This window comes from Plectropomus leopardus, chromosome 23, assembly GCF_008729295.1.
Source record: "Plectropomus leopardus isolate mb chromosome 23, YSFRI_Pleo_2.0, whole genome shotgun sequence".
Taxonomy (NCBI): domain Eukaryota; kingdom Metazoa; phylum Chordata; class Actinopteri; order Perciformes; family Serranidae; genus Plectropomus; species Plectropomus leopardus.
The window spans coordinates 11,498,585-11,522,792 of NC_056485.1; the positions used below are offsets into that span (position 1 = coordinate 11,498,585).

The 24,208-nt window shown below is 39.3% G+C and overlaps 1 protein-coding gene across 1 annotated transcript in view; it reads left to right on the top strand.

The window, feature by feature from the left end:
• Positions 1-24,208, top strand: part of LOC121961901 (phospholipid-transporting ATPase ABCA1-like) — a 172,168-nt gene that overhangs the window by 97,217 nt on the left and 50,743 nt on the right. Inside the window, exons 32-37 of the mRNA XM_042512000.1 lie at positions 7,335-7,429; positions 8,098-8,203; positions 12,417-12,491; positions 15,651-15,820; positions 21,419-21,596; positions 22,650-22,765. Of these exons, the coding sequence (XP_042367934.1) occupies positions 7,335-7,429; positions 8,098-8,203; positions 12,417-12,491; positions 15,651-15,820; positions 21,419-21,596; positions 22,650-22,765 (740 nt within the window). The remainder of the gene's footprint in view (positions 1-7,334; positions 7,430-8,097; positions 8,204-12,416; positions 12,492-15,650; positions 15,821-21,418; positions 21,597-22,649; positions 22,766-24,208) is intronic.

Genomic DNA, 24,208 nt, shown 5'->3' on the forward strand with positions numbered 1-24,208 from the left:
GAAATTCAGGGAGTGACAAGCAATTTTGTATTATGTAGTATTATGATACTTGACCAATTAAGTCAATACAAAATGTTTTATAATGTGTTATGATTGTTGCATTCCGGATATTTATGAGTGCTTATAACTAATATACTGGGCTACAAGCAGATTCAACCCAATCTCATTCCCAACTCATCAAATACTGGCACTAGAGTAGTGACCATTGGCATCAGATACTGATGCACCGATGCAGTGTCGATATGAGACCCACTGGGATGCGTCATGTTTTGATGCTTTAAGCAACTGCTGTAATATATACACAGACAAAGTCTGCATAAGGTTGGCTGGATTTGTCCAACAAACTCAGGATTTTCACCCAGGAACTGTTCCTGTTTTGTGTGAAACCAAAGCAAGCTAATTTAATAACAATGGTGTATAATATGCATGTATGTCTAGCATACTACGCTGGTCACTTAGTTAAACTGATGTACAGTATGTGAGGTTGTGTTAGTAACAAATGTACTTAATTTAAGCCAAACTGTGATGTAAATCTAGCCATGTCCTTTTGTTGTTTAACCTAAAGAAGTGAGCCTAAAAATTAAGTAAACCTAAATAAAAGTAAAGTAAACAGTAAATAAAGTAAACAAGGCCTATAATGAGCAGAAACTGTACATTTTTCTGTGAAAACGTATTTTGAAAGACACAATGCATGGAACGAGGAAACTGACACGCCCTTCCTGACTGTCCAATACTGGATCCAGAGCATCATAGTTTGATGTGAACGGCACCTGACCGAGCGTTTGTATTTGACAAGTTGGGAGTGAGAATGTGTTGGCAGATTATAAGGCATCATAAGTATGTTATTAATGCGTTGTAGACACTGGCAACTCAGAAAGTGTTGCCTTTTTTTTCAATCTACGTGAAAAGACTAAACCCTTAATAAATAGCATTGACTGAAAGTATGTAACTGTATACCACAACCCTTCTCACCTCTACAACTTTCTTTGCCTCCCTACTGTTAACTATGATCCACCAGTGGGCCATAACCAATAGTTTCCAGTTTGAAATGTAGTGTAGTGCATAAGGTCATGAGATAGAAACATATATAGCGTTATATAGCGGGACTGACTTGCTCAAATATACCATGTAGACGCTGAAGAGAGAATCCTTCCCTCAGATTGAGAGAACTGTTTATGTGGTAGGTTACATACTGTAATAGATAGGAATATAATATAAACGCTGTTTAATGCTATGTACAATGAGTATTCATGTGCGTGTGCATAGGAACATATATGCTTATCATCATTGCTTACCTGTGGACTGCTGTCCATGTTAGGGACCCATAAATGAATGCAAGTCCAAGGCAGAGACCACCCACAGAAGCTGAGCACATTGTGAGGATGTATTCCCTTTGACCTGAAAGCTTCCCCCGCTGAATAAATCATGACAAAGTGTACCAGCTTCACACTGGTTTTCTTTTTTATCTTTTATCCTGCCCATCCTCCCAATATGCCCTTGAGAAACTAAAGAAAAGACGAGAAAGAGGGAAATAAAACATGGACGCATCACCACAGGAGGTAGTGTGAAATCATTGTTTCCATGGAAATGGCAGGCAACACTAAGCCCATTATCAATTCTGAGATATTGACTCTCGTTCACTGGTGATATTTAACCTTCATAGATGAATAGGCCGTCATGCGTGCAGAGGAATTGATAAAGCCGCCACGTTCACCGAATTACGATTGATGTCTTTTTTCATTTGGAGATTGGCCTAACTACAGCCTGCTTGCAAATTACTCTCCTTGGCCTCATCTATCAGGGTATTGAAGTTAGGCATTGGCTTACCATTTGTGGAAAAAAAAATAGTTCTTCATGGGAAATACAAACACCATTATCTACTTTAGGTTGTTGGTTTGGGAAAAAAACAGTCTTAAAAAAGTATTTCTCTGCTGGAAATGATGGCCTTTTCATAACAAAAGAAGCACATTCGTTAAAATTGATGCTACATGACCAGAGAAAACACAGACACTTTTGCTCATGAGGTAGAAAACCTACAACTATCAGAATCTCACTCCCACTGGTAGGTGACGTAATGCAAACTTGTTTATGTGTGATACAGTGGCAGCTGGCTGGCAAGACATTGTCAACAACACGGTCCTGCAGAAGTTTCACAGTAAAATACCATATCAACAATTGAACGGATCCTGTCAACAAAAAGGTTGTCAGCGGGCTTTTACTTTGAAACAGAAACAGGAAAGGTTGAGTAAAAAAAATATATTGTATTTATTCAAGTCTTTGACAGATAAAGACATTGAAACTGTAGTGGAAGGTTATATAGAGTATATTTAATTATCAAAATAACATTTTTACTTCCTATCTTTGCTGAAAACCACGGGTGTCAAGCAGAAGAAATCAGAAAGATTCAGTTTCTCTTGATTTGCCACGCCTGAGCAGCGCTTCTTATGTATTCAGTGCGGCTGATATAACCTGTGTACAGTGCCAAAATAAAAAACAAAGTTTCCGTGACGTACACCCCCTGCTCACGCAGCCAATGTGGCTCAGGCATAAATTTTAGCTCTGTTTTGATCTCAGTTTTTTTGGCCTCTGTTTTCACTGCGTAGGAAGCAGTATGACGCCCACTTCCTGTTCACAAAACGCTCACTATTACAGCTAAACAGTGCAGTAAAATGTATTTCTGAAAGCATTTTATTAGAGAACTATGCAGTGCAGACATCATGATCATGATTTATATTCGGCAGTGCCCAGTTTTACCGTTTCATCGTATTGAGATCCGAGTTTGAAAAAGACAGGGAGAGAGAGGGGCTGGCAGGCAGTATCTCTTAAAGCAAGTTTTTCCAAAAGAGTATTTGTTATTTTATAACGCAGTTTGATCCCAAAGCTGGGCTTATGGACCTCTGTGTGGTCTGTTCATTTAAATGTACAACATCAAATCAGCAGGACTGACATATTATTGCTATTTTATGTTATCATTTATTCATTTAAACCATAATGAATCTGTAAACTTTACATCAGAGGGAAGGTTTTTTTTTTTTCCTCCAGCACCATCTGTTGCCAAAGAACAAATTCAACTAACCTCAGATCAGTTTCAACTCCCGCCAGCCCGTACTCAACCTGGCGAACACAACAGCCTGACACATCCTTTCTCTGCTGGGCCCTGTTGATTTGTCACTTTGACTCCCAACCCCCGCAGATCCATTTTAGTGTAAAACTACCTGTCCAGAGCTGCCCTCTCAGCAGAAGGCATGAGATGCTCGAAAAACAAAAGCAAAAAGGTCATTGAATTGTGAGGTGAGGCAAATGGTGGATGTGGCAGTGCTTTCCCTTTTGTTGTGGCTTAAACAGAACAGAAGGGGTCTGGATGGAAATCTCTCATCGGGGCGTGTGCAACTCAATCTCTTATGATCCGGGACAGAATAGCCAGAGTGGCCTTTTGTTTTGGTTAGTAACTGCATGTTAGTAACCCAGCGAGTGCTTTCACACACCACTCCAGCTATTATCTAATGGTATCGTTTGGCTCGGTTAAAATGGTCGCTGTGATGTGATCATATCGGACGTAATCGCACAACACAATAAAATGTGTTGAACTGAGGAGCAGCTTCTGAGATACATGACTGCACAGTGGGCCACCTGTCACGTCCGTTACAAAAACATCATGTTTTAATGAGCTAAATAGTGTTACTTCACACATTTAAAAACATAGAAAAAAACAATTAACCTGATCATCACCTGCAAGACTTCAAGTCAGAGGACATGTGACTGCACACCTTAACGTAACATGTTTAATTATAGAAGACTCTGCCTTTCCCCAAGATTGCTTTTCTTTGTGCACACTAGATAAAATTGGAATTTTACCTTAGAGGTACAGCACGATATAAACAGTGCCAAGATTAATATGAACACAGCGCAGTCTCTTATCTCTCCAGTGCTCGAGTATGCCAGCTCATTCAACAGATTTGATTACTCCTTAGTTTACATTTCCCTCACCCCTGTTTGCTTCCCCAGCTATCAAGCTACCACTGTGTTGTGGAGAACTGATGTCATGTACAGAATGCCAAGCACTCTGAAGCTGTTCACAGGTAATGAGCAAGAGATACAGGCCCAGGTACTGCACACATCACATAATGTCCCCATTTCAGTCTTTTTGATGGGGGATATGGACCAAGGCCAAAATAATTAGACCCACACTGACTGTATGCTGGTGTATAAACTCATTGTACACACAGCGGAGTGTAAAAAGCCCCTTATTTTTTTGGTTTTGTTTGTTTCCGAGTTCCTGTGGCTTTTCAGTAGAGAAGCATGTTTGTTCAGAGATAAGCCAAGGTTGCTGTGCCGTTCGTCCTCCTTATCTCTGATTCATAAGCCAGATGGGTCCTCTTCTTCCTCTGCTTTCTCCTTCTGTTTGTTCTTTGCTGTGTGATTCCAGTTCTCCTCCTCCTTCCCTTCTCTTTCCTCTTGTGCTCTCTTCTCCAATTTTTGACTTATGTTTCTATCCTCTATCCGCCCCTGCTCTGCTTTCTTATTTATCCTATTTGTTTTTAATCTGGCTTCTAATCTGGTTTTATTCTTCTCCTCCCTCTTGTTTTACCCCAGCATATACTCATCTGCTCTTCACTTAACTGCTACTTCTATATCTAATGTAGCTATACTGCCATGTACTGTAAGACCCATTCAAAGAGCTATTTATCTTTAAACAGAAACTCAGGAATGAAAGAGATACAAAAAAACAGCCCTTGCAGCTTATAGCTGGATATCTATAGATATAAGGATATCTATATCTTGTGGACATCCACTGTATGTTTTAAGGGACTGTGTTTTATTTATTAGAGTAGGGGGGTGGCTATGGTGCGACTTTGTCCTTGACCTTGACCCTCCTCAAATCTTCAACTATTTCTCCTTAAATCTCTTAGAGTGACAGTGGGGAAAATGCATGACCTTCTCACTACCATAAATGACTATATATTTTTTTGTAATAATCACACTTGATGTAAACTGTACAAAACAGTGGCACAGTAGACATTATAAGATCTTAAAAGCGTACCCTTTACTTGTTTGAAGGTTAAAAGTTGAAAATTAAATTCTGGAGTTAAAAAGAAATATGTGGTTAGTGCAAACAGTTATTACAGTTATTACAATAGGCTTTGTCCTGCATGATGTGACCATTGGCAATTTCAAACTGTGATAATAATTTCTGTTTTACCAGTGTTGTAGCATTAACGTGTCTTTTGCGATGCGATTAAGGTTTCAAACATTTTTTTTTTTAAATTGCATTCGTCGTGGGCTGACGTTCCTGTCTCAAAGAGGTTGTACTGGACTGAGTTTTGAAGCTACTGTGATGATACAGTGGTATTAACCATGTCATGCTAGTGTCTCAGGAAGGAGGCTTAATAATGCTCCAACCTTTGCCTACATTTTAGACTTCAAGATATCTGAATGAAAATGGATTCTGTGGGTACCCATGAGTCTCGCCTTTACAGACATGCCAACTTTATACTAGTATCATGCAAGTTTTTTATCTTATTTGATTCCTGGTCTATCTGGACAATCTGGTATGAATTGCTTGTTATTGTGTACTTCAAAACAGTTTTGAAATGCAAAATAATGGGAATTGTTAACATGCAATGAATAATATGGTTAATTGTAATTAACTATTGAAATTCTCTGATTTAAAAAGTCAGTATTTGACAGCCCTAGTTTAGTTACCCACGAGGTTTGAGGGTGTTTTAAATAAATACAACATACCACAATTTAAAGATGTATGTCCCTCCCCTATACCAAAATAAAACACGTGTCTCTCCACAGTGCTTAAATTTATTTTTGGCATGCCTCTCCAGTTTTGTATCACCCCCTAATAAATAATCAACAGTCCCTAGGTGATAAAGAATGTGTATACACACAAAGGTAACAGATTAAACAACACACCATGTGTGCTCAAAGCTTGCACATCAAGCTGTTTGTACACAGGGGTAGATAACCAGCGTAACCAGGGGGTACGTTGGCAAATTGCGTTGCAGTCGGGGGTCTCAATTGCACTTTTATCAAGGATCACTCTGCTAATTAGCATAGTGGTACCTCTCTAAATAAGCAAGGCTAAAGCAGCTTGGTGTCGGAGTGAGTGTGTGTGTGTACTGAGAAGTATCATTGTGGAGTGTATCTGTGGTTGTGTGTCTCACCCTCCCTTAATTGGATGTTTGAATGTACCCATTTATCCACAGAAGGGCATCTAATTAGGGTTCTTTGACATTAGACACAGCTTTTTGCAGCTTTGGCGGGGGTCTAAAATTCAGCCAGGCTCCCCATAGCCAGGCTTAATTGACTATTATGATAAGGGTTGGGTGAATATGTTGCACAGAGCTGTGGACAGATCACCTGCAAAATTTTCTTGCTGTTAAGTTTTGTTGATTTTGTATCTACTGGATACGTTTTTATGGGTGACTGAGCAGTCGGTCTGTGGTCAGCTTTTCTGCTCATGAGGTTATACTACACACACTTTATTGAGGCCTCTTCAGAGCCAGGTAGTTTTTGTCAGGAGTTGGCAGAAACCAAAAGAGAGCTAACAGGAGAGTGGATGTTGAGGTTATATTCATCAGGTGGCCACCTGATAAATCTAAGTTACTCCAAATTAATTCAAACATCGCTTTGTATCTGCTGGATGCACAAATAAGTAACAGTTTGCTGTATTACCAACTTGTCATGCCGTCCTCAAGAGCCCCCCAAAAATTAATCACCATTAATCATTTAACCCTAAAGTCACTATAACAAAAATAACAAATGGTAGGGATGTCACGAGTATGTCATTGAGTATCTGCAGATACGGAGTCCTGATCCGATACTTGTATTTAGCTGGATAATACAGCTGCACAACTCACACTTGAACTACTTTGGAGTCATTAAAACCAATACATTGTATATGCTTGACAGTATAACAGCTCTGCAATGCAATACAATTTTATTTAAAGCATTGTTACAGCTTAACTTTAATATACCCATACAACAAATAAACAGCGGTCAGAATTCCACCTATTACAGCATTATAGTAAAACTAATTCACTAAAAATGAACAACAAGTATTTCAGTTCCACTTAAAGTGGTGTAGCAGCTTAGGAGCAATAAATCCTGTATACCTGCCACAAATCGTGCTCTCCGTTCAAGACACCTGTGTGGTGGTGGGCGTGAATGAAGGATAGGGTGAGGTGTGTGCTCAAAATTACAAATCTCGATGTATTGACTTGGCCTGATCCTGATCCAATTGGGACATTCCTACCAAATAGCAAACCTGTAGTGTGCATTTTTTTCAGTGCTAACATTTCAACCTTTTTTGCCCTTTTTCACAGAGGATCCAGAACACAACAGACACATTGTTGGATTTAACTGGGCGGAACATGACAGACTTCCTGGTCAAGACTTATGAGCACTCGGGTAAAACAAGGTAATGCACGTCAGTGTAAATGCTGTGAATATCGACATTTCTCTAGAGTTTTTTTTTTTTTTTTTATGCTGCAGCATTGAAGTTTTTTTATAACAGTACATTCATGTATGTGGTAGCACTTTAGAGACTAGTGACTTTCCTCAGGCACTTTGGTTTCAGGGTTGTTGTTTTGTTTTTTGTTGTTTTCTTTTTTTGAGAGAGCCAAATTACTACCTGGGCTGCTGTTGTAGTGTTGCTGCATCCACTTTTTGAAGGTCAGTTGAGTGTAATATGAATGAAAGGACAAAATCCCACACACTGGGCTGCCTTTTCCATCTACATGTTATGCAGTTGTCACACTATGACAAGTCCTGCTGGGCCTCTCTTTGATACGCTTCCCTTAACCTGTCATTTTCCTGTATGAAAGCATTTAGAGCAAACTGTCAGGGAGACAAATGATTAATTGTAAGCCTTAGGTTGATGTGTTTGCTCAAACATGTAAGTTGTTGCTCATGTTTCCACAACACATTGCCTGTTTTATACTATATGTCTGTATCTCATGTCTGTGTGTGTGTAGCTTTACAGAGGAAGCTTAAAAATCTGTGGCCGTGGGTATTCTTTGGTATTACTCATATGCTCTTATCTCCACTTGAACCTCCCTCTTGTTCTGCTTTTGTCTGCCACTCCAGGTACGGAGGCATCTCTGTAGGGGCAGTCAACTCCCAAGTCCGTTTGACTGAGGCAGCAATAGAAGCCTCATTTAGGGATCTACGAGGTCTTTTCAGTTCGTTTCAGGTATGTAATAAATATTGGCATTCTCAAAGTCAAGCCTGTTGATACCACAGGGTTGATTGATTAGCACAGCAGCATCTACAAAACCTAGAAAGTCTTAGAATTAGTTTATCTGCAACATATAAAACATAAAAAAAACATATATAAAACCAAGGATGAATGCACCTTCTTCAAATCACCATCTTTACATGTGTGTTTTTAAAAAATCTGTAAAATGGATATTTTGTTTGAAACTAACAAAAGCTCTTGAGTTTAGAATATCTCCATGTATACTCCAATATACATTTTTTAAACTGTAATTTAGATTCAGTCCCAAGATCAGAAGATCAAAGATGAGCATTTTTCCACTAATGTTGGTTACAACAACAAACCACAGTCAGGTCAAGACCTTGGTGAGGACAACAAGCACACAGATAAACATCCCAGACAAAGTTTCTGACAGTTTGTGCAGAAATCCTTTAGTTATTCAACCCAACTGTTGCATCAGCTGTTCGGGTGGCTGGTCTCAAGTGAATCAGAAGCCCTGATCTGCTCTATCCTGCTCAGATTTCATCTTTTAAAAAAGAAAAAGCTATGATATAGTAATGACAAAGAACCAATTATATCATATCATATATCATATATTTGATTATTGATAGAGTATTGATAAAGAATAGGACCAAAATGTAGTATCAATTAATTGTTGCAATTAAATTGAATAGTATAGTAATTAGAGTAGTGCTATCAATAGAGTCCTAAAGATGCGCATCCACACGTTTCAGAGAATGGTCATGCAAATTTGCAATTTTGGTCATTAATTTGGTAAGTAATAGAAATGTATTGGTTAAAATATGTATAAGTGATGAAGGTCTGCAGTTGTGAGGCTGGTTGGATGTACTGCCAAATTCACAGAAACGACACTGGAAGCTGGTTATAGTGGTGAAATGAACTTTAAATTCACCGGCGTCAGCTCTGGTGGACATCTCCCTCAAAACATGGGTCAGCTGTGGTGTTGTGTTGTATTATCAAAGTGCACATTTTAGAGTGGTCTTTTATTGTGACCATCCAATGGCACACCTTTGTAATATTGATGCCGTTTAATCAGCATATTGATATGCCACACCTGTCAGGCTGATGGATTATCTTGGAAAAGGAGAAATGCTGACGTACGCTGATTTTTATCAAATTTGTCAAACAGAATTTGAGAGAAATTGGTTTTCTGTTTGCATAGATCTTAACTCATGTAAATAGGAAACATAGGCTTGCGTTTAAGTTTTTGTTCTGTATAGTCTCTCAGCCATGCTAGAGGCATCTAAAGATGGCAATGTTGTTCGGTCGCTCTGTTACATTTGAAGTCTTTCTCCAGCACTAAGTGTTAGGACTACTTTTGTGACTAAAGAAGTGGTCCTGCTTTTGTCACGTCAAGGCTGCAGTTTGCCAGTCTTCTTTTGATCGAGCTGCTCCTAATTGGAGCGTGGCGTTCTTTGTGCAGTTAGCTTTGTATCTTAGGTACAGGTGATTTTGTAGTGGACTTTTGGAACCCGCTGTATTCTTGAACGATTGCGAAAGAAGAAAGATGAGAGGAGCTTTAGACTCTTCAAATCCATTCTGTTGAGTGTCCATGGCAACAGGCTATGATTGTCTGTGCATTGCTTTGAATAAATGGAGGAATCTGGCTCCTCACTGTGCAAGAGCATTCACACACCATCCTGCAAACCCTTCTCCTCTCACATGTATTCAACTTAACTTCTGACACTTTCTCACTTCATGTATATACATTCATATACTTTTACTCAGGCACAGTGTTTCTTGAACTACATACCAACTCACTTGTCCCCTTCGTGTATCTCTCTCTATCTCTCTCCCAGCCTCTGTCTCGCATACACACAGTCTCTCATTAACATTTCAAATTTTTGGACGTTCAAACTGCTTTGAGATCAGCACATTGCTTTGCCCTCAGGCATCTCCGGTTCTCATCCCTACCCAGGCTCCATTCTCTGTCTCCCGGATCTCGAGGCTAATGTGACTTTAATTCGTGCAGCAGCGATGATGTAACCCTAATGGCCGGGCATTAGCCGTCCCAGCTCTGCATCTCGTGTTATTAAAGTGCTACACTGTCCTTGGGAAATGTCTGGCTCTCTCCTGCTCGGCAGGCATTGTGATGTGAGACGGTAACTGGAAGTAGCGTGTTTTTGCACTCGGGTCCACCTGCGCATGGGGCTGAAATTTCTGTTTAATTGCATTTTGTCTGTCTGTCACGTAGAAATATGGTTTGGTGTCACATGAGGTGACGGGAACACTGAGAACAAGAAAGCCTGTGTGCTGGAAATTGTATAATTAAGCTAAAAAATGTATCTGAAATGGCAGTGTCATATATAGATGGTATTAATGACATGACTGCTCCCTGAAATGTTTTGAAACCTTCTGGACAACATTTTTTTCATTTTTTTTTTCATTTCATTTCATGTTTTTTCAGAAAAAATAAGCCCCTGAGATAACAAACCACGAACTCCTTTCTGGCAGGTTCTCAATACACACACACACACACACACATTACCACACTGTCCCACAGACCATATGACCACTCTGTCACATAGAGCACTTGACCACTGAACTGTGCAGGCCACTTTGGAATACAAGCCAAGGAAGTCACCACACACTCGAGTGGCTTTATTGCTGTGTCGTTAGCCGTGGCACTGGCAGGTCCACTGGCCAAACCAGCCTTGTCATTGTCCTTGAGCGGGGAGGAGTTTGTCAAGGATTAGGCCCAGGCAGCTGCTGGCCCACTTCTCATCTTGTTTCAGCCACCACTAATCCTCAGTAAGGCCGCCTAATGGCGCTGCCCGTTGCTGCTTGGCATGATGCAAACCAGAGAGAAGTAAAAACACAAAATGCTGTAAAGATTCCCTCGCTTTTTTGCTGGAGGAAGCATTACGGACAAGAGTAGGAGTCTTGTTGTGTGCCCGGTGTATGCATAGGTAATGTCTTGGAACACAGGGGATGTTATTTAACACAAATACTCCTGTCAGGGTAGATGGGGGCGTTTTTCTTGTTTTTTTTTTTTCTCTCCCTCCTCTTTCACACGGTGATATGGAAAGAGATGAAGAGTTCATGCTGCGTTACTGAAATGATCTGTAAACATTTTGTTATCCCAAAGGAGCAGACCGGATATATGGCAGGGCGAAAAAAAGAGCTCTGAATACATTTTTGAAATGTTTCCAAATTTCTGTAATGTTACGATTTGGCTGAATGAAGGATTTTGGGATAGAAAAAGTGACAACAGCCGTGGTATGATCCCCCAGTTCCCTGTCCTTAGGTGACTGTCTTGGGGGCTTGAGATATCTTTGGTGTGTTTTCCCTTCCACTCTCCCTCTCTTTCCGAGCAGACGGGCACTTGCACCTGAGCACACTCCCGCATTTTCGGGATGTCTTTCTTGATTTTTCTCCTCTTATTTTGTCTACCCCCCACCTCTCTTCCCAGTTGTCACCTGCACTTTCCCTCCGCCGACCTCCCCTCACTCCATGTCACATCCACTCTCCCCTCCTTTCCCCCTTGTCTCCCCTGCGATAGGCCTGTGAAGGCAGGGTCCAACAGGAGGTCCATTTGCATTTATATCACACATGTAATGTGCTCAGTGCTCTTATGGTGGAGCTGAACAGCATGGTATCAACATGACACTTTGGAAATCGCTTGCCTGTCATCTCAAGCCCTCATCCCAAGGCTCATTTCACATGAAACATGAGTGGGGTTGAGGAGATGTTTAATACAACCTGTCCAGTCTACCCTCTCTCTGCCATTTTCATGTCTTCACCACCGAGCATACACTTTGTGGAAAATACTTTCCCTGTTACTCTCATTTCCATCTGTTTCTGTTTACACTTGGACACTCGCAATCCAGTCACACTTAAATTTGACTGGTACATAAGGTAGAATTCTTTAACTTTGTTTCATTTTCTCCTTTTTCCTTTTATGACTTTAATTATTTCACCCTATTTATTCAAAAAAACGTCAAGAGAGGAACAAACTCGCAAGCAGGCCAAATAGCGGGGGACACTTTTTTCCCAAGTCTGTAGGAAATAAGTGGCTCATCACACCCAAGTGTTCCCCGGAACTCTTATTTCCTGTCTCCCTCGGCCTCATGTTTTGCATTTCAAAGAGTAGTGGTGGTTTTCCAAGTGTATCCAATTAAATCTCCAGCTCAGCTTTTTTTTGTCTTGTTTTCTTCATCTTCATTAGGATAATGTGACTGATCAGATCTTCCAGAGTGCTGAGACGCTGCTGAAGAAGCTGGGAACCAGGAACAATGTAAAGGTATCATTAATTGCCGGGTGCACTTTTGCTCTTCTGTTTGATGCAAACCAATGAGATGAACATTAAATGATCTCTGAAGGGACAATTAGGCAGGTGAAGTTTGGTTTTTTTGGGATGATGATATAAATCCATCTAAAACTAGTCTACTCTTCTTTGCACTTGCACAGTTTACTTAAAGGTGTACTATGCAGGATTGCTACCTTTATTAATCACACTCGCCAGCAAAAGTGAAAGTAAAAGCCAACCAATGCTCCCATTTGACATTTCACCTCACTTTATTTTCCCCTTTTTTGCCAGTGCATCTCCTGGATGCCTTTGTTTGTTAAGAAACCTTTAATTATATATCATGATATCATAAATTCCTAATGAACATTTTTGTGGTGCAAAACCTATATAGTCAAACGCTACGTAAGTCAGAGGGGAAATTGGTTGGTTGATAATGACACAAGGTGAAAGTAGGCTGGTACGGTCTCTTTCAGCTAAAAGATGTAGTGCCAGTACACAGTACTGGGAAGAGGGGACAGTAACCGCCTGCCAGAACCAGTTCAGTAAAGTTGGAAAAATATTTATAGATTAAAACTTCAGATCAATAGCTTGCACTGCTCTCTGTGTGCAGCCGGCTGTGAAACGAGTGCGCAGGGACCATCTACGAAGAAAAACACTGAAAAGAAGTACCACAAAGACATCCAAAAACTTCATTTTTTAAGTGAAACGTCCCCAGAATCACTTCACATATCAATGGTTTCCTATTGGTTACAACACAAAACTTAGTTTGAATAAAAAGGCTTTTGTATATTTTTTTGGTGGATATTTTGGAAAAAATATTCAATAACTTCACTCTTATAAAATGCAGTGTCCCCAAAATCATTTCACACATCAGTAGTTATAGTACAACATTTAGTGTGGAAAAAAAAAGTGTTTTTGCATAATTTGGGAGAATTTTCATTAGGAAAAGATCTTCAATAACATCATTCTTACACAGTGTTGTGCACCAAATATTGAATAACTATGTGCTCAGTGTTCTGAAAAATTGAAGACAAAACTTCTAAACTGTTCAACTGTAGTAGATTAATTTACTTGTAATTTTCTTCTAATCGAAAACCTAAACCAGTTTTTATGATTTTAAAAGGCACAGGGGGCATGTCCCCTTCAATATTTAGAACATGTGCATTTGTTCCACCTAATAAGTAGCAGATGAATTTTCTCTTAACAAATTTAGACATTTACACCATAATTTGACTGCACAAATAACTGCACAAACTGGTGCAGGAACAATCACCAGAATGCAAGAAATGAAGTGTTTGATGCTCAAATCTTTTCTGACAGAGAAGGACCCCAAACACCACATACCATATCCCCTGCACTCTCAACCCCTGCTATGGTAAAATGAAACCTTCACCCTTTACTTAAACTACAAAAAGCAAAAGATTTTATCCTGCAGAAAAAATGATGGCTCTTTTTGCAATTTTATCACATTATTGTTTTATGTAAAATCTTAATCTTAAGAGTATCCACAGCTGTCCGATACAAGTAACGGACACCTCAAAATGATTTTCATGTGCATTGCTAGTGTAATCATATTTTTCTTAACACCACTGCACTACAGTTGTAGTAAATGTTGAAGTTAATATCTCATACAGGCTGATATATCTCATACTGAGACTAGAGTTTTGCTCCTCCCCAAAACAAGCTGATGTTTAAAGTAGTTTCAGAAGTGGAAATGAATCATATCATATCAAATATTTTTCACTCCTTCTATACCACCCTCATGCATTTAGCAGACATGGTTGTGCTCCTCACTCTGCTTATCTTGAATACATTAAATGATACTTTAGCTGCAGACCTTTCAGAAACTACAGGCTAAAGAAGATATAACAGTCAAATAATATCAAGTTTGGTCGATCTTTGTATCTGAGATGCGGCGAGAACAGAGAGAGAACGAGACAAGAGTGTTTTGTGCGTGCACATCTGTGTGTGTGTGTGCGTGTGTGTGTGTGTGTGTGTGTGTGTGTGTGTGTGTGCGTGTGTACTCAAGTTTCTCCATATCCTCCTCTGTGATGCAGTGTTATGTTAGGCTGACACTCAGACACCATCCACTCTTAATTAGCGCTGCACTATCAGCGGGGAGTCCTCTCTCACTCCCACTCTCTTTCATCCATTCTTTTTCTTCTACACCCCAGCAGCCACAGACTCAGAAAATCACTAACATTAAAGGAAAGTGTGCAAAAATGTTTTTCTCTCCGTCTCCGCAGCTAGCATGCTACAGTCCGCCACATCATGATTCGGCATTCATCGCAGGCTTTTATTTCCCGTTGGATGAAAAAGTAACAATTGTCAGATCTGTTCCTCATCCTTATAGATCAGTATGTAGCCCCTCGAATATGTTTGAGAGATTACTTGACCCCTCTCTTCGAACACCTTTTGTGCATTAAGTGGACAAAAATTGATCGTATCTCTCACTCTAACAATCACAACACACAAAGACATAAACGCACTCAAAAGTATAAAAATATATAGGGCCATACACAATAGCACAACAGTAAGAAATTATACTGTACTATATGTTGAACAAGAATGCGGTGAACCTTGGTGCATTTTCAAATGACAACAGCAACTCATTGTCACTGGCAATGATTTCTTCAGCTGGGGAAAAAGCTGGATTTTTTAAGTGCTTTGACATACTTTCTGGTGGACATACTGGTGGTTCACAGGTCTTAAGAGCCCTTCACAACCCTGATTGTAACAACCAAGCTGTTATAAGTAGCAGACAGATTCTGTCCAATCATTCTTTGTACCTTTCTTTTATGACTAGTTAGCTTACCAACAAAACAAAGCAAAAAAAATATTTTTAGAAAACTGAGATGACTACTAAGTTGCGACTCTGTAATATTAAAAATTGGAAGATACAGGTCAAGTTTTGGTAACCTTTGAAACAACACTTCATCTCAGAAAAAGACAATTTCATCTGCAACTGGTCCACACTCATGCACTCATGACTTATTTATGTTTTTGAAATGTGTCTTCTTTTCTAACCCATGTGTTAAATCTTTTTCCATTATTTGTCCACAATCAAATAAATTGATGCCAGACGTAGTTGCTAGGAGACATCTGAAACCCCTACTTGCTTCTCTTTGTTAATGCTCGTCTCTACCTCGGCAGGTGTGGTTCTACAACCAGGCATGGCACGGCGTGGTGTCCTTCCTCAGTGTGGCCAACAACGCCATCCTGAGGGGGAATCTGCCAGCAGGACAGGATCCCCGTCGGTACGGCATCTCCGTGTCCAATCATCCCCTCAACCTCACCAAGGCGCAGCTCTCCTATGTTGCCATGTGAGTTACCAGACCGAAAAAAGGGGTTAAGGGGTAGATGCTGCTATGCCTCAGCTTTGTAGAGCACAGGCGCAACATGAAAATTGTTTGCTGTTAGACATTCCGTTTCATGTGCCTTGTGATGGTTTAGGTTGGATAAAACAGGGTAGGAGTACGGCCTCTGAAATGTTATTCAGAAATGTAACAATGCTGATAGCATACTGTATCTACCACCTTACAGATGATTTGCACCAACAGGGATTAACTCTTAAAGCTGATTAAATTATGGTTTAAGTTTAAAGTCTGTTGCACCTACCTTTAAAACTATCTTAAAATTAAGAAAGATCAAATTTAAACCTCTCTTTAAATCTCAGTATAATTTTACTCCAATCCTAGATTAAAGTATTCTGTTGCAGCAAAACTTTAAATTTACAGCTGAGTAGTCTTAACTTTTACTTTGACTGCCTTTCTTGGATGGATTGAGCAAAATAATCCTCGAAGAAAGTTAGGAGACAGACTCAACCCAGTTGACGACTGTGATGATGATGAATTTTAATAAAGATACCACTTTACCAAGGAAACTTTGGAGCTGAACAGGAAGACTGTTCAAACATGGCAGTGACAGAAACGCATGATGAACATCTCCCGTCCCTCACTTGCCACAATCTTTCTGCTTTTGTCTTCATGTTTTTTGAGCAAGCTTTAAGCTGAGCAACATCCCTTTTTTGTTTCAGTCCGCTCAATCTGTTCGATCTCTATGTATGTTTGTATTTTTTCAGTTATTAATTATTTTGATTTCAATGTGACAATTTTCCCTATTGATTAAACTCAGTTTAAATTCTGTTTAAACATGGCTTTTCTAAACCGAGATTAGTTTATAATGGTCCAACAGAGCTCTGCTTAATTTTAAATCTCAATTTATAAATTTTAAGCCTAGTTTTACTCTGATTAGAGCTAATCTTAGATAAAAATAAGCCTTGATGGTGCAATCTAGCCAACATTTCAAATCTGTATAGATAACACTTGTGGTCAATGTGTTAAGGATCCAAGTGTTAACAGTGGCAATTTTTGATTTTCTTACGATTCATCCTAACATGCAAAAGAGAAAGACTGATGGTGACTGGGGAATTGCAAGAGATAAGGCAGAGTGAGAGGGACAGAGCAATGGGGTGGGGGAGAGAAAAGCAGAGACAGCATAGACAAAGGGAGAACAGATGAGTAAGAGACAACACAATAGAAAGCGTAAGACAGATAGATCAATGGGGGATTTGTATGCACAGATTTGGAGGCCCTTGGGAGCCCCTTACGAGGATATACCTTTTTTTTTGCTCATGCTTTATCCCAGGGCTAGCAGGCGAGCGGCTCCCCATGAGAGTCAGAGATTAATGGTGTGCTAAATCACAACATATGGATCTAACTGCTCTGTGTGTACTGTGTACTGTTTTGTTTTGTGATTATGACCGGTTATTTTGATCCTGTGTATTCCTCAACATTGTCTGTTGTTGATATTGTGCATTTGGTCTGTTTGTGATCAGCGCTTGTAATGGAAAGCAGTTGGAATTCATCCCACTGCAGCAAATTGCCGCACAGTGCTATAACCACAACTCCTGACATTATAAAGGCAATTTAGTGGCTGCTACCAATCACCACATAGAAGCACTTTTATCCCATACTCCCGCCGTTGCTCCAGCCCCCGTCCTCAGTCAGGTATTTATGTAGTGATCAGGTGCTGACGACAGCCCTGAGTTAGAGAGGGAGACTGCGCCAGGGTTAGGAGATAATTACGATGGCCTGCTTACGGTAGATTCAGGATGAGCCTCTTCTCTCTCTCCACCTCTCGGTGCAGAGTGTGACGGCTGCAATTTATGAACTATGATTCCCAGATTAGCTTGGACACTCCTTCATTGGTGAATAAGTGTGCAGGTTGCAGTCAGGAATGGGGAAATGGGCAGTGACTTCTTGAGCAGATGACTAAGCACTTGTGTTTCTTAAAGCTCCACTCTAATATTTTTCATGTGAACGATGGATCAAATGAAAATGTGTGTGTGAATTGTTTTGGGTTTTTTTGTACCTTTTTATGCCTCTGCCCCAGCAATAGCCATGGCAGGAGATATTATGTTTCTGATTGTCCATCCATCCGTCCATCCGTCCCATTTTTGTGAACGTGATATCTATAAAGCGCCTTGAGGGAATTTCTTCTTTGCCGCAAACGTCAGACTCAAGAATGAACTGAAATGATTTTGGTGGCAGAAGGTAAAGGTCACGTTGACCTCACAAAACATGTTTTTGGCCATAACTCAAGAACTCATACGCTAGTGGCAAAAACAGCGGAAAGAAAAATAAACCAGGGGTGCATGATATTGGATTTTTGCCGATATCCAATTTGCTAATATTTTCCAGCTCAGTTTGGCTGATTGCTGATGCAGATGCTGATATATGCAAGTTTTTCTACCTAACTACAGAGAACATCACGTCCATCCTCCAGGATGTGATGTAAATGTGTACATGTACACATTCACTGGGCAAAACAATAAAACTATTTTAACCCAGGTTACATGTAAAACATGCCATAATTATTCATAATTAAAAGTGTAAAATTCCCCCCACTTTCACAGGCTTGGATGATGCTCTTCCTTAGACAGTCAAAACCAGGGCAAAGTTTTCCTTTTTTTGAATAGGTAAAGTCACATGATTTAAGTGTCACCTGACAAAAAAATTTTATTTCGGGCTCATGTGGATTTTTCATTTTAGAGCTGTGCATCCCTTAAAAAATAAAAATAAAAAATGCTGCTTTAGGCACATTTTTAGTCTTTGCGTAATTCAGAAATTGTTATTTGAAGGAGAATAACATTGTGTGGTGGGCATGGTGGGAAGGGTTTTTCGGTTTTATCTTGAACTCACAAAAAATATCAGCACAATGGTAATGTGTAATTTAAGGTAAATACCTACATTTTTTGCTGTCATTGTGTTTTTTATGTGTCCTATAATTTGCTTGCGAACAGCCCAAATAAAGCCCCTGAATTACAGAGAGCTAAGAGAGCCACCGACTTCCACCTGTGACAGAAAAGTCTCTCCCTGTTCTCTGAGGGCAAAATCAACCTTAAAATAAATTGATATTTCTGATTGACACTTCTTTCATGTCATGGAGAGCCTTTCTATGGATAATAACTCATCACCAATGACTTGTTCCCTCGCTATAATTTGGACACCAAAATTACACTGCACCATCCAATTTGAAGTGGCACTCCCCTCTAGTGTGCTTTACGACTAATTTCAATGCAAGTGATGCCATGAGCTGCAAAACTGTGAAAGTATGTGGTTGGAAAGACAGGCAATGCTTACACAAACCGAAATGACCACTTCACACACAAGGTCTCTGTGCTTCATCTGCTTTGGCACAAAAATAGAGCCTCCCAATTTTCTCTATCTCATCTCCAGAAATGTCAGACTTTGGCACCATTTCACCATGGAGACATGTCGTACATATCACTTCTTAATTGCTCAGGAATATCAATTTGGCATATCTTCCACTCTGTTGAATTTGATGCGTAATTTAGTTACTATCAGCGAATTAATATTGTCTCTGATTTGTGAACGCTATCTGCAAAAGTATTCCATTTAAAAACCATATGCGGTTGAGCTACCGAATTAATTGTAATATGCTTCTATCAAAATTGAAATGGTTCTCAGCTTTATCTACATAATAAAAATGACAAGCCAAATGTTGTGCCAGGAACTTTAGATTTGATAATTATCTCATGCTTTCAGCCCCTCTCTCACTTTAACATTTAAGGCTGTGCCCTGCAGCCCTTGTCATTTAAAAAAATTTAAAAAATAAGGAAAGAAATAGATCTTGTAAAAGCTTTACTCCCACTGGTCATCTTTCTTGCTCTTTCATTATTAGTTAATTAGCAGATTGCTTGTCCTCCTCTTCTCAGCAATTAACCAGCTTCAAGCATTCAGGGTTAGATCATTCACAGCTTTGTCCCCTACATTATCTCCCCACCTGACCAGTGCACGCAGCCCTTGAAACCTGTTGAAATGTCGGCTGGCACCCACTGCAATAAATTATTTCATATTTATGTGTCCTAATTGCATCTGGTTGGCGATGATAAATACAGCCCTGTAGCCACACAGGGTAACTTATTTAATATGCTAAATACACAGCATGGAGGCATGTGAGAGATTATCCCAGGCCGAGGGTGAGGATGACTTGGGGGGGGGGGGGGTTAAAAAGAATATACCACAGTTTTATCCAACGCTAATTGAGCAGTCACAATGGAGGACATTTCAAAGCTAGGATGGCATTAATGAAGATACACACAACAGTGAAGCGAAGGTCAGCGTCTCGGAGGAGAAAGGGACAATCTGTTTCCATCATAAAAGAATGTTACATATACAAAGTCTGGTCAAGATTTAAAAAATTGTCCTCTGTCCTCTTTACCTGCTGGCTGTGTTGCCAAGAGACAAACAGGAGCTGGACATGAATGCAAGCCTGACATAATAGCTTATCATGGTTTCAGGAGACCTTTAAAAGCTTTTTGATTATGCTCAAACAGCATTGCCAGTACTTTCAATTCATGTAATGCTAATGTCATCAATACTAACAAGCTCAAGCCTGAAACATTAGTTATATTGATCATTCCTGTCCCAAAATTTGTTTTAATGCATCCTAACGTGGCGAAGTAATAAATGTAATGTGTTTATTGCATTGCAGGAAATGAGCAAAATGCTGCTTCAACATTCTTTATGTATCATTTGGCTCATTTTCTGGAAACAAGAAACAACCACAAGCTGGTTCTCCGCCCTGAGAATCTCTTCACTTTTATACAGTCAAAATTTCTTGACAATGACAAAATCTCGCATACAATTTTTCCACAGCACAGTGTAGATTCCGTCATCTCTAACCTGCTGTGTTACTCTCACTGACGGCAGTTCTGTGGTATACAGCAATAACTAGTGCCCAGTGAAAATGAAGTGAGCCATTATTCCCTAAGAAATATATTAAAATGCAGTGAATATCACACTGGAACTTTTCCACTGGAAGCATGAGACCATTTAATTTCGATTTCAATTGAGTTAAAGTTCTGTATTTCATAATCTCATATTCCTATTCATGTGGACGGTTTGATCCAAAGTGCTTCACAATACCCTGAGGTAAGGGCGTACATATTTTAGCATGTGTAAATGCAGTGGAAACAGTATGATCATTATCCAGTTCACCTGTGTAGGAGTGCTAGTAATAGTTAATGGCTTCATCATTTTAGTTTGGTTCTTTTTATCAGTTTTATTGAAATAAGACTTAAAAAGTGATTAAATAACAATAAGGCAGTAAATTGAAAGGAAAAAATAAATAAATAGAAAACAACAACAAAAATTACCTGTTGTAATGAAATAATTTCCTGCTTTGTGCCAATGCTTTGTTCGCATCAAAAAAAAAAAATGATGCCAGACCAAAAACACATCTACATCCTCATAGAAATAAGACATTTTGTACAGCTTCAGAGGAAAAAGATTGCTCTGCTCCTATTTTTGCATTTTATTTTCATTGTCCTGGTACACTCAAAGAGCTCTCCACTCAACTTCTTGTTTGCTGTGCTTCTATTCTTCCAATCACAGGGCCACAACCTCAACTGATGTGGTGGTGTCCATCTGTGTTATCTTTGCCATGTCCTTCATCCCTGCCAGCTTTGTCCTCTTCCTCATCCAAGAGAGGGTGAACAAAGCCAAGCATCTGCAATTTGTCAGTGGAGTAAACCCAGCTGTCTACTGGTTGGCCAATTTGGCCTGGGACACGGTAAATACCACCTTCCTCAGGTCACTGCATCACCTCTTAATCGATCACAACTTCTTGAGGTACAATTTAGTATTGCCACTTATTAAAATGATGCATAAAATGAAGTGAAAACTATGAGACATGCATAATAATGTGATTCAAGAAACACTGCTTTCAGTGTCGTAGGCCTCATATATGTAAAAAAAAAAAAAAAAAAAAAAAAAAAAGAAAAATCCATCCACTGTAATTGATAATGTAGCTTTGACCACTGCTGGCTTCTGGGAAAAAGCTGCACCGAAGCAACAGTTATTGGCTGAGGCGTAATTATCGACTGCGGCTGCCCCCGCTGGTTTCGCTCAACAGGCTTACAGGCAGGTTCCCTAAGGTGTAATGGAAGTAAACATTTTATCAGGTACCTTTTGGTAAAGAAATTGCAGCAGGATGCTCATCATTATGGTGGATAAATGCTGTCTGAGTGGAAGACAAATATACTTGCAGAGTCAGTCTAATGATTCTAGCCTGAAGCTCTTTGCATTAGTATACATGCTCCATCGACAGTAGACATTATAGGTAATCCAGGTTGAAAATGTCCTTAATATTTCAGTGTAAACTTATTGTCCATGAACTGTTTATAAGCATGATTCATTGTATTAATTTTATCCATAGTACATAATTTATTCAACACTAGACATATAGGTCTGCAGCCAAAAGGAAGCTTTTTCCCTCAGCCCTCTTTTGATATTGACTGGATTTAATCAAATGTTGAATAAATATTAGTTAATAAAGGTATAAAATGATAGTTCAGTTTAATGTGTCATTCAATCACTTGCCTCAAACACAAGAGAATCATATACGTATGTCTGCTGGTCACTGAATTAAATAGAAAATTAAAAGGGGGCGTATTTGAGTACTACTTATATTGCAGATTTCATAATACGTTCTTTAAGTCTTAAAAAATTATTAAAAGCAAGTCATATCTTTATGTTGTCAAGCACAGTTTAGTAATTATGTACTGGCCTCTGATGGTGGTAGCTGCTTATTTGTCTGTTTGCTTGTCTATGTTTGTCCTGACAGTGTAACTACATCATCCCATGCCTTATTGTGATTGTGATCTTCCTCTGCTTCCAACAAAAAGCCTATGTTTCACCTCCGAACCTGCCTGCTTTGATTCTGCTGCTTATTCTGTATGGGTAAGTAAATTAAAAACTCAGTACTATCAATACCAAGTTAAAGGAATGTTTGATTCCCCAAATGACCATTTACATATGAAGTACTCACCAAGCATTTTAACTTTTTTTAGATTGTTAATTTGGTTTTAGTGCCCGTAACTTCAGTGTTTTTAATTCGGTCTTACACCTCGGGTCAGTGCCAAAGTCCTTCGTTTCCTGCAGCAACATACAGCTATTTAAAGGAAAACTTCACTCTCAAAACAAAAATTTGCACCGTGTATTACATTATAATTTGTGTGTAACATTGTTTTTTTCTTGCTTGACCTCAATGAACAAAGAATCCAAAAACAGAGAAAATTCTTGAATTGAAGTCATCGGGGTCCGCCTTCATCAGCAACAAAACTATATCAAAGCATTTGCTGACAAACTCTCACACAACTCATGCAGTAATCCGAGTCTCATTTATCCAGTCATATGCTCATATTTCCCAAACACACATTCATTTCAAACTGGGAACTGAACTCTAAGTAAACATTTTCCATGCTCTCATCAGATCCAGACTCCATTGATAAAACCATTTTACCTCACTGAATACAGAGAAGCTGCTGGTCTACCACTGCCTCAACCAGTTAGTGTGTTTGTTATTTTTTGTCTTTGCTGAATCTGAAGTAATCTTTTTAAACGGGCATGTCCAAAGTCTGGCAAAAACAAGCAAGTTACCTTTGCTTTTTTCATTCACCTCACCATGGCAGGACTATCATACAGTTTGTAGACATGCTCCGCAAGTTATGTTTTCATAAACAGACAAACAAATGTGCTAGCAGCAGGCAGACATCTGCTAGATAGCAGACATGGGCTCAGAAAAGAAGTGTAAAGTTGATAAAGTGGACCATCACTTTCAGCAGTGGTGGAAAGTTGGATACTGCTGCTTTCAGGTATTTTTACATTATCTAGTCTGGCCTATTCGAAAAGTTTGGACACTCCTGATTTAAAATGCCTTGGTGTTTGTATTCCTTTATATTTCCTGTCAAAAGTTTATTTTCAGTCAGTGAGAAAGTGTTAGCAGGTCTTAGTTCTGGTTAAAGTTTTGGTCTTTGGGTTTTCCCTAGAGCATGGGTTGTTCCTTATTAGATACTATTTCAACTTTTTTTCACACGTTCAACATCACATATACTGTATAATTTATTCTGGCACTGTGAAATATTCAGATGTAGACAGGAGGAAATAATACTTTACCAGGCAAAAGTTCTTGGTTAAAAATAGATATATTTATCTTCATTTAGATTTTAAATGACAGCAGGTTGTCATTGGCGTTATCGGCCCACTTTCAGATTTACACGGTTCCTACAGTCATGAAAAACCTGGCAAAGTCCTGAAATATCAAACTAACTATTTTCAGGCCTGGAAAAGCCAAGAAATTATTAAAAACATGGTTTTGGAACAGTGATGGAATGTTGTCAGGTG